Raw genomic sequence first — 11,752 nt, forward strand, 5'->3', positions numbered from 1 at the left:
AGGGGTGTCAAACCCTTTTTATATGGAAACAAAGAGGTTTTGCCTCACATTCAACCCGGAACAAGTTTATAATAGAGAAAAAGGCATATTTTTTAATTGTATTTAAGAAAAGATCTTATGCCTCTTTCTCTATTTGTAGTCTTCTAAATTAAATTTCAATGAAAACCTTTTTTGCACGGGCTAACAAAAATAACAATATTCTTCTATGAAAATCCAACCATTTAAGTCCATGCCTTGGAGTAGCAAGGAAAAGTACACCATTGAAATAGCGCCGCTACTAAAATTCCCGGCATTAATTACGTCTTTAAAACAGTCCTGTGCGGGGCCACACATAGGCAGAGAGCCCGCTGGTCTATAGACGTGATCCCGGGAATTGTAGTAGCCGCGCTAATTCAATGCAGCAGCGGGCCAGAGTCGATCTAATGGCGCATGCGTGAGATCGGCATCTCTTTTCCCTCAGTGTAGGAAAATGCCCCTTCTGCTCATGCTTAATTTCGGGCATGCGCAGACGGAGCAGCCAGGAACCCCCTGGGATATGTGACATAGGTATCCCAGGAGCCTCTGCGCTCCCATTCAGAAAGGGACTGCGGAGTTTTACTTTATATAAACGGGTTATGTACCCCTTTGTGTAAATATTTGAGCTTAGGTCTGCTTTACTTTTTTTTTTATTTTTTGGGGTTGACTTCTCTCCTTCTGGATTACAGACTGAATGGAAAACCCACGACCTCCTGAGGTACCTACGTCACGTTTGCCAGGAGGCTATGGGCTGCTTCTTCTGCGCATGCCTGACATTTGGGGGCTTTCCTGAATTGTAAAAAACAGTGCATGCGCAGTGTGAGATGTAAGAAGCCAGAAGATGGCGGTGCCCAGTGCCCTATCTGCAATAGGAGGAAGGAAATTGGGGCGTCGAGGGTCCTATTGGATTTTTTAATGAGTTCTCTTTATTTCAATGTTTATAAATGACTTTACATAGAGCAATGGTGCGTTACTTCATATAATACTTGATAATGAATCATGAATGATTATTTGCCATGGCTTACACATTGCCTTTCTGTGTGACCACCAATGATAATTCGCCCACTCAAGAGGGTGATTTAATCCTGTCTAAATTTTGATTACACATTATGCCCTCAATAATGACCCCCCAGTCCACACAGTTAATGAATGACGGACAGGAAGGACCGTGTGACACACTGCTCTAGGTGTTAAGAACGCCATTGTGTTCCTGCTGACTAATGACAGCCCTGCTGGGACAGTGAAACTTCCCCCGGCCACCAGAAACCAGTTTCCCTGCCAGGAAGGCGGGAGAGGGCTGAGGCGTCTGAGGTAAACAGGAAGACAATGTGAGGCCCCGCCCACCTCACCTGTGCGATGACTGGGAGAGAGGGGGAAGGAGAGAAGGCCACGCCCGCTTTCTATTTACCTGTGGTGACGTCGCAGTAGTGGTCGGGGTTTGTTAAGGAAACACGGTATCCCGGGTGAGGTACGTGCAGACTCGGGAGGAACACGGTCTGTGAGGGATGTGAGAGCCGGTCATCATCTGTACTAAGAAAGTAGGGGTGCCCAGAGACTAATTGTCGAGTATTTACAGAGGAGGAGGAGGAGCGCACGGTTTTTGTTTTCAGAGCCCGGACAGCGAAGGGTTTCGTTAACTTTACGAGAGTTCAAGTGACGTTATCAATCAACCCCGCCCAGGCGGAGATCTCAGCAATGGCGGTCCGGTTCCTCGAGTTCTTCCTATTACTCATCCCATTGGCACTGGCAGACCCAGAAATGCCATGTCCAGGTTTTGAGGTAATGGAGGGCTTTAGTTTGGTGGATCTGGAGGCTCCTAGTGCTCTTGGTGTGAAGGTCCTGGAGGTGATGGAGGATGTGGAGTCAGATGAGGCCTGTTGGCGTCAATGCTGCGGGTCCAGCAACTGCGATCTGGCCGTGTGGACAAAGGAAAAGTGTCACCTCGTCCGCTGCAGTGTGAAGGAGTTCAACATGTGTAATCTGACCGCACAAGAGGACGCCAGATCCTACAGGAAAGTCAACGCGGGGGTCCCACCAAAGCAAGAAGGTAATAATGGTGCATGGGGGGTCTGGGGTCACAAAGCACCTCATAGTGTTGTTTAGGTTACTATAAACAGTACAAAAAGATTTCTGAAGGGTTAACAACTTATTGTTGTCTGTGTGATATGTCCCTCACTTCCTGTCCTGCTGACACAACAGGAAGTGAGTCAAAATCTCCCCTATTAAATCTGGAGCAAGGGGAAAATTCTTTACTTCCTGTTTTAGTGACAACTTAATACTTGGGATTTGCTTTACTTGGCGTGTGGTTGATGAATATTGTCACCAGGAAAAAGGAGAACCCATGAATCTGTCCAGCAGACAGCACTGAGGACCTGACAGAGGTTCTAACCCCTCGTTTTACCCTGGGGGCAAGGTACAAGGCCTCTGGAAGCCCCTGTGTCCCCCCCCCCGTGTTCCTCATTCGGTCCCCCGCCTGCCCCTGGTTGCTATTTTTTATTTTATAACTTTAGTTCTATTTAAATGCACTTTCCTTGGTTTAAGGATTTCATGAGGGGCAGAATTAGGGGCTTTATGGATGCAGAAGGAGGAATGAAAAATGTACTGCGGGGATAGGACAGGTTTACCTTACCCCAGAGCCAGAACATGTGATCACCCCAGAGGAGGACAACCCCTCCTGTATGGTCAGACATCTGGGATGTGTTTGTGTTGTGGTATTTATGTTGTGTATTTAGAAGATATGACAAGGATAGCCCCGAGTCTGGTTACAATTCACTCTGCGTTCTCCCCACTTCTTGTTTGATGATTGAGAGTAATGTTAATCTATTATGGTCTGCTGGTGTAACAATGGCTTTATCTGTTTGATGAAAAGGCAAATCTGTTTATTTCAGGCTTTATCTCCTTTTCAGAAAAGTCCCACTGTTGCCTTTTCTTAAGGAGGAAGTCCCCCCATGAAAAAGCCATTATCAGGCAGGTGGTTATTTTTTTACGTGCATGTGCGCAGCTCTGCATTGGTTGCCACAGTAATCTCGGCTTCCACTGCGCAGGAGCTACATCTTCCTGGCACAGCCAATGATCATTAGGAGTAAAAATTAAAAAAGGAAGCTAGTGGAACCCTGCAATGGAACAGGGTTAGGCGAGTAGCATTTTTTCTTTCTTTTTTTATTTTTTTAGATGAATCCAATGTGGCAGTGCATGGAAGCACCTTTTGCTATTGGGATTGGATGTACAATGCCTTGGATTATTGTCACCTGAGACAAATACTTGTGATTGTTTGGGCAAAAATCTAGCATGTGTACAGTGGTCCTCCAATCCACTCATCAATATGTCCTGGTGGACCCAGCGGTCATCCTCACTTGGGGTGCCACTTGCTCACCTCACTTCTCTATAGAATAGAACAGCACTGTGTACAGTGCTCGCTCATTTTCCCATCACTGGAAGCATAAAGAATCCTTTCCAGTTACAGAAATCTGATGTGTGTCCAGAGCTTTACTCACAAGGCCGTACATACATCTGACCAGTACTGGAAGATCTGGATGATCAGTGTCTCTGCCACATACCTGCATCATGTGCAAACAATAAACATAGTTGTACAATGAGCGCACGCTCAGAAATGCTTTTTATTGCATGTTCTAGAGTGCCCAGTGAATACGTCAAGTCACCACTAATTAGACAAGGCTATTTGTCATGCATGTATCTGGCAATAATTTGAAATGTTTTGCACCCTTCACATTACACATGGAGATTTTAGCAGGAACCCAATTTTTTTTTTTTTTTTTGAATGTTAATTTTTATTAAAGTTTTTAAGTATACAACAAAGCAGGATCACAAAGAAATCATATATTAAACTATAAGAGAAAGGTAGGCGCAAAATACAGAATGATCTCAAAACATGAAAACAAACACCATGAAATACATACAAAACAAGATGACTAATACACCTCCTGTTAACCCAAGCTTTCTAAATCACATGAACGTGGGCATCAGGACACTGCAGCTACAATCCACATCTGAATATAAACATTGGAGGAAACTGAATAGGGAAGATGTGGTCAGAGTACTTGTGTCTGTGTTTGCTATTGTTACAGGCTATTGCAGCAGTAGTGTTGTCTGATCCTTTTGTTGTCTTTGATCCTTCATTCTATCTAAACCTACAAATACCTTTTTATCTTTTGTTTGCTTTCCCCAAATGTAAAGGTTCTGAGAGTCCTGGTCCTCCATGACCTCCCTGTAACCATGCAAGGCTAGAGGAAGCTAAACCCTGCATGACAAACTTTATTGTTTCCATGTTCTGTGTTCTCTAATGATCTTCCTGTAATACTCCCAATATCTGGAGATCATCCCGGGTCCCAACATTTCCACTATTCTCTCATAAGCTTGGCTGTTGTGTTTTCTAGTCATGTCTGTTGGAATGTTTGCTGTCAAGGTTGTACTGTTTAATTCTTTATTTGTTGAAGGGAACATTAACATTTTTCCCCCTCTTCTGCATGTGTGATTGTGCTGTAGATTAGCAGAAATTTTTAGTTTCTTTTCCCCTTTCAGACCATGAATAACAGAATTTTGTTATGACCTTTTATAACAATACTGCACTGCATGCATCAACTTTATAAAACGCTGACCAGAGTTTGCTCATCATTCCATGAAATCTCACGAATGGCTGCAAAGGTATGGAGGAACCGTGGAAATACCTTTCAGGTCTTCAGGGAACCCCGGCTATAATTACTATATCCGCAGCTCACAGTACACTAGCATGGTGGATAGACCTAGCCTTCGGATAGGTCAATTTAACCTGACACCAATGATCTTTTTGCACAAATTGCTCAAGGAATGCTGAAAGAACCCTGGTTGAGAAATGCTGGCTTTGACTTTTGGAATAGTTGGGCATCTGGTTTAGGGATGATAACTAGAAATCGCGAGACCCTATAATATAGTGCAGAGGTGGTATTATACAGCATAGTATATGGAGTGAGGCGGAGGTACAAAACAGGGAATATACGGCATGCTGTACTAAATGACGTGGGGTAAAGAGTAGAAAACCTACTGTGAGGAATTTGCGAAAAAGGAAAACATTTTGCATGTATATGGAATCTCGTCATTGCAAAATAGGGAATAAATAGAATTGTATCCTGCATTAGGCTTTGTTAAGTAGGGAATGTTCAGCATGAAATGTTGCGGAATAGAGAGCATACATCATGGGTGTTGTGAAATAGGGGACACACAACATGCTATACTGGAAAAGGAAATGTAGAACAGAGTAAGGCTTGGCAGCATAAAGGATATACAGCATGGTATACAGAATGAGGATTAGCAGCAATGAATACGGAATGTGATGTATAATAGCAAAGGACCCACGCAGATTTTGGACCAAAGCTCTTCTTTTCTGGGTTGCTCAGCCCTATCCAGGCCTTCCATACATAATCTATTACCAGAGGGTTTTCTTATGTTTTACTTTTCTAGATTTGTTGCTGTGTTCAGGTACTGGAGACGACTTGTAAACACTGAATATCCGCAGAGCAAATAAACCCATAAAACTAGGGTGTATAAATATTTTTCTGCAGAATATTGCTGTATGTGTGTTGGGTGTGTCAGTGTATAGGTTAATGTATACAGTAGACAGGGCAACAAGTTAAACAGAATTCCAACACAGGTTTAAAAATAAAAACAAACCTGTTAGAAGACTATTGGAGGAAGAAGAGAATAAAGCGTGTTTGTGTGTATTCTACAGTGGAGTTGGTTACTCTGTAGCCATTTTGTACTTCTTCCTTCTATAATGGATTTCAATAAACCTTTACATTCTACCCGCTAGTGATTTAGAACTGTGGTTGCTTCATGATTACCAAGGTCAATTCTTTTAATTTAGAGAAATTCTGTCATATATTGTTACCAGCAATTACTTTATTTAAATTTAAAAGTAAGTGCATATTTTTGCTGTGCTATATTTTATTTAATTTCTTTCACATCCATGCGATTTTTCTTTATCAGATGTTGAGACAAAATAATAAGAGGGTAAAGTACTCCTAGACATGAGATGACCCAATGTCTAGGTAAATTATTCCTAGCCAGATCATGTGCCTGCATATGCTTTTAGCCACTTTCAGATAATAAATATATATATATATAATATTGATCCATTGTCCCCGCTAATGCACACGCGTACCTGATATTTATAACTGGCTTGTGAGCGCCCCTAGTGGTCATTGGATCTGATGTTATACTTTCATTCTGCTCTCCAGATTTCTGCCTCACCAAAGGTGAAACCGGGCCATGTCGGGCATTTTTTGTAAGATGGTGGTACGACCCAGAGACGGAGACCTGCAGAAACTTCACCTATGGAGGCTGCCCAGTAAACCTGAACAATCACCCGGGAGAGGAGGAGTGTATGGCGAAATGTAGTGGTGTGAAAGGTGAGGATTGTGTGTTCTATATGGGGTGAGTCGGGCTGCCCAACAGTCTTTTGTCCAATATTGGTGATATAGTGTAAAGGGACCTCTTTCTGTATCACTGATAATGGTAAAACGCCTGAAACTGCTATATGTAAGTTGGAATCAATGGCTTCAAAATTTTCACATGTATACATTGTATAAAACAACAGTTTTGGTAACATAGCTGTCCAAAAAGGAATTTTGAAGGAAGTAATACCATACTTAAAAAACTTAAAAAACAAAAAAAAAAAACGCACATTTCCCTGTGTCTTGTGCAAGTACAGAGGTTCTGCTATAAATCTGTTGGCTTGTGATATTTTTTGTGTGCTAACATACTTCCTATGCACTATTATGTCCTATTTTCGGCCCAGCAAAGTTCTCCCTTTTGACTATTGAATCCCCCACCCTTATGTTATTGATATGAAGGGATATGTTATCTTATAGTCATCTGTTATCTATAACATCTATGTTATCTGTAGTCAGGAAAAAAAGTTTTTTTTTTTTCATCCAAATGAAACTAGTGTACATAGTACATATCTCTGTCTAAAGATCAGTCATTTGTCATCATTTGCACATCAGGACAGGGAAAAGTAATGCCAGCAATAGGGACATGCTCCATATGGTGATATCGTGCTCTCCCACTGTCACTGACCAAGAGTATGGAGGTTACTAAGTTGTATCCTCACTCCAGTCAATTTGTTTTGTTTTTTGTATAGAATCACCATTAGGTTTTTATTGCTTTCTCTTTGTTAAGAAATTCTTCATATGGACCCTTGCTACTGGTATAAACCGTGGGGGAAGGAGTGCAAAATTACCACAAGAATAGTGGACTAGAAGTCTCCCAATGAATGCACATTTTTTGTGATGGTGAGGAGTCCCCTCACTATGGGGAGATTTCCATTGCCTTTATGTGTTTTCAGAGACAAACAATAAAATGAAATCCCCCTACTGGGGAAATGGTAACAGGTGTCACAACCCTTCCCAAAACCTTTAGCTTTAGTTCCTAAATGGCAATTAAAAAGAAAGGACATAAGTCTACGTACACACGTGCAATAATTGTCATTGGAAAGGATCTTCCACAATCCTTTCAAATGACTGCATGAACGAGTGTTGTACACTTCCATTACGATCGCTCGTGACCTGGACGGTCATTCAGACAATGGACAACAAGCACTATACACACGCAAGATTCTCGTCCGATATCAGCCCTGAGCCGATTATCGGACGAGAACCAGTGCACGTGTGTACTTAGCCATAAGAAGACTAAAGCCAATACAAAGCTGTGGGTTGGTATTTTGCAGGTAAATCCACTCATTTACATGTATTTTACCTTGTGTTTAGCTGCTTGCTTATTTATAATTTGGTCATGTATATCACATAGTAAATGTTTTCTTCCCTGTTTAGCGACAGAGGCTGAAGCTAACCCTAGTCCTGAACGCTTGGTGGCTGAAACATCTACTTCAGGTTAGTCCAATGCTGTCTCAACATATTTATTCAATCATGGTACTATTCTGTTACATCAGTCTGTGCATTTATTTTACAAAGTATTGTCGGTCAGGTGGGAATTGCACACATTTTCTAGTGCTCATTTGTCATTTCTGAGTCATCTTTTACAAATTTTTCCCTCTGTAGAAATCTGCTCAGGCCCACCTGTAACTGGCAGGTGTCGAGCTGCTTTCCCACGATGGTACTTTGACTCTGAGTTGCAGTCCTGCCGCAAGTTTACCTATGGTGGTTGCGGTGGCAGTAAGAACAACCACAGGTCTGAAGATGAGTGTGTTAACAATTGTGTTGGTGAGTCAAGTTACTTTGCAATCTGCTTGTTCTGTTCTGTCTGTTCTTCTTTCCTGAACCAATAACCATTGTCCATCTACCTAATGCCATTTCTTCTTTTTTGCAGATAAGAAGCCGGAACCTTCTCGGGTCCAGGCCCCCAAAGCTGGAAACTTCCAGGGTATGTTATGTTCTGTTATCTGTAAAGGGGACATTGCACTGACTGGTAAAAGAGGAAAGCACAGCTGGGTTGTTGTTATAGGAGGTGTATTGTGGTAAAAAAAAACTACAATGGCAACCTACCAGTTGATTTTCTGTATCACATCTTCTCTTCATTTGGCTGCTCGTAGGAAAAATAAATCCAGATTTGGGTGTGCGTGTTACTCCCCTTCTTAACACATGACAATACTGGGAGTACTAGCTGTTTGGTAACACAATGAGAAGATAAACTTCTCCATTCTCTGTATGGTCCAAGTCTCAATTAGGATTGTGAGCTCCTCCAAGGCACAGTTAGTGACATGAGAACTGCAGCATAGGATGCCAACATTTTACAAATACGTGGTAATAAACTTATCGGTTTCAAAAGTCTTCCTCTCTTTGCTTACATTGACCCAACAACATGATGTGGGAACAAAAGTCAGGGAGATTATGTGAAGCAATAACAATATGTTATTGCTTCTTGCTACCACAAAATCCCCATTTCTTCCCATGAATAGCTGTTCTCTCAAATTGACGTACGGAACCCATCCATGTAAATAAACACAAACTGTTCATGATAAGTTGATGCTACATCCACAAAATTCAGTGTCTTCATTTTACATAACATACTATATAGGAAGGCTTGCTCCATTAAATTGAAGGGGAATTTTTTCATTTTTGGGAATTCCTATTGGTAAGCATTATTATTATTATTATTATTAAGGTATTTTCTGCAAAAACATCCCCAGCTGATCCAACATTTTTTAAAATTGGGATTTTAGTTTTACTTTAATAAACCAGAGGATTGATATACCTTCCTTCCTCTTCCCTACTTGCTTACATAGGGGCTGCCCAAGGTGATGTTTATATAGGTTTAGAGGCCTAAGAGCTGCTATCTCAGCCTGCTTGTAGCTACAACATGGTGTCTTCCATTAGTAGTATATGAAGTTAGATGATGATGATGAGTATTTTAGGTGTGATCTGTATCACAGTCATGTCTGTAGCTGAGAGTAACACCACTTCTTGTCTTGTGTATTGCAGAAGATGATGACAGCAGTGCAGATCATCATGTCATTCATCGCCCACTAACAGGTGAGTTTAAGATCTCTCATGTGAACATGTACACAGGAAATGCACCAATATGCTTCTGGTAATACAAGCTCTGCCCTGGCCTTTTATATATAAAAAAAGAAACTTTTCAGTGCAATTAAAGGGAACCAGTTAGGATAAAACTGTAGAAGTTCCCAGTGTGGATTTGTTTTCTAAAGCTGTGGGCCAAGGGTCTGCCATCTGTGCTTGACTGAATACATGTAAAAAGTGAACAGGCCAGATGGAGTTCATTGTTATTGTTCATGTAAGTGGGATAATAAGAATGGCTTCATCCAAGCACCAGGTGCCGTGTGCCATTGCTGATAAAATGGGACAGGCTCTCGCTTTTTAACATGAGCAGACCAGGCTATTCATGCAATAACTAACTCTGTACATTTCCTTAACAGCTGTTGTACTTCCTATCCTTCTTGCACTAATGGCTGCCTCCTTGTTGGGCGTTATGATCGTCTTCTTCGTGAAGATGTCCAAGAAAAATCAGCAGAACTCTAATATGCGAGCCATGTGGAACCCTATTGATGACAAAGAATGTCTGATGAACAGCGCCTACACCCTGTAGAGTGCCACTCCAGGAGGCTGTAACACTCCATGGCTGTAACATAGATTCTAGCACAAGGTTGCTGTTTTTTGTATAACTTTTACATGTCACTCCAAGGAAGCATGTTTCAGCAAAATATGATAGCTGAGAGAGGAATGTCATTGAGCCAGAAATAAATTCAACTAGAAAAAGGTCTGTAGGGGTATTTTATACATTCTAAACTTTTTAATAAACTGCATTTTTCCTGTGGGAACGTTTTATTTCAGCAAGTTTCTTTTACGTTGATTTGTGTACCTCTATTAAAATGTTTAAATCTGCTTGTGTGGCTTCCTAAAGTATGTGCTTTATAATTCCTGTAATATGAAAGATCACCCAGCTTCTTATTATGGGCTGGGTTGTATACCTGGATCTAACAGATGGCCTTTAACCATAACCCACAGATTAAACAACTGCAGACCTTTTTTCTGCACCACTCAGGTCTATGTATGATGAGATCTAGAGAATGTTTTTTAAATCGATTTTGCAAATACTTTTTTCTTATGAGGACCATTTTTTTGATCAGCCATGATAAAACTGAATTTCAAAACACTCCTGCAAGTACACATGTAGTGCCCACAAAGTTACATCACAGGCAATTTATCTGATTTGGTCTTGCAGTGCCTACAGGATGCCTCACCCTGCCTGTAGATGGTCATTGTCCATTAGGGTTAGATGACTGGCACCTACTACTGCTGGGCAAGGGAGGGATTCCAGTAAAAGTGCTTGAGCCTATTATTGCAAGAATAATGCAAATGTAAGTGCTGGTCAAATAGACTTAGCTGGATCATAAGTTACAGATTGTTTCTTTGTGGTGGGAGATTGTTCTTAAGTATCTTGTCCACAACCTAAAGCCTGTTTTCAATTTGTATATGAGATGAAATTTCCATGGACCTAATGTTCTCCATCTTTGTTTATCAAGATAGATTGCCTGCACCTTCTAAGACCAAGTTTACTGCAATCTTTATTTTCTTGGTATACCTGAAAAAAGGTTAGGATGTCCAATTTTGTTTTAAACCAATATTCATTTTATGAATTTGCTGAAACCTACTGACATCCTAGAGACAGTAGGTTGCCATCAATCCATGAGCACTCCTGATCTTTGGCTTGACTATAGATTTTTAATAATATTCCAAAAAAAAAAAAAAATCTAAATGTATATTATGTGACCGGAAAACAATGTATGTAGCTTTAGGATTAATCAGGGGTAATCTTTATGGATCTAGCACTGGTAATATGGAGAAATAAAACATTTGTTGGTTATATCTGGTTACTGGTTCATCTTATAATACTTGGAAGATAGTTTATTTTGTTTTTCCTTTGCACATGACACTGTTTATTTGGCTACAGCCTGCCACACTAGCCAGGATTGGTTTTAGGGCTTTGCTATAGTGGTGACTTATGAGTCAAAAATCACTGTTACCAACCAGCACTGTAAAGACATTGATTTTCAAGTGATGTAATGCAACAGCAGACCTGTAAAATTAAACATAAATATATTACAGATAACCTACAGGACAACAAAAAGCGTTTTGCCTTCCTAAGGATTGGAAATAATGTTCAGCGATCCTTATCCTCTCTCACCCAGCCAGAAGAATATTTCTTGCTTTGGATATAATCCTTCTGGAGTCACCCACAGGCATGCAGGACAGAACTGATTTGCTCT

General features: G+C 40.9%; 1 protein-coding gene and 1 long non-coding RNA gene across 2 annotated transcripts; both read left to right on the forward strand.

The window, feature by feature from the left end:
• Positions 1-1,432: 1,432 nt before the first annotated feature.
• Positions 1,433-8,501, forward strand: SPINT2 (serine peptidase inhibitor, Kunitz type 2). Its single transcript, XM_072429707.1, has 5 exons — positions 1,433-2,062; positions 6,246-6,416; positions 7,839-7,898; positions 8,067-8,228; positions 8,335-8,501. The coding sequence occupies exons 1-5, from the start codon at positions 1,711-1,713 to the stop codon at positions 8,484-8,486; spliced, it is 897 nt and encodes a 298-aa protein (XP_072285808.1). The 5' UTR covers positions 1,433-1,710; the 3' UTR covers positions 8,487-8,501.
• A 933-nt stretch (positions 8,502-9,434) lies between these two features.
• On the forward strand, positions 9,435-10,367 carry LOC140343165 (uncharacterized). Its single transcript, XR_011923268.1, has 2 exons — positions 9,435-9,497; positions 9,902-10,367. It is a non-coding gene; the product is annotated as an uncharacterized lncRNA (long non-coding RNA).
• Positions 10,368-11,752: the final 1,385 nt, after the last annotated feature.

This window comes from Pyxicephalus adspersus, chromosome Z (assembly GCF_032062135.1).
Source record: "Pyxicephalus adspersus chromosome Z, UCB_Pads_2.0, whole genome shotgun sequence".
In the NCBI taxonomy this organism is placed as follows: Eukaryota; Metazoa; Chordata; class Amphibia; order Anura; family Pyxicephalidae; genus Pyxicephalus; species Pyxicephalus adspersus.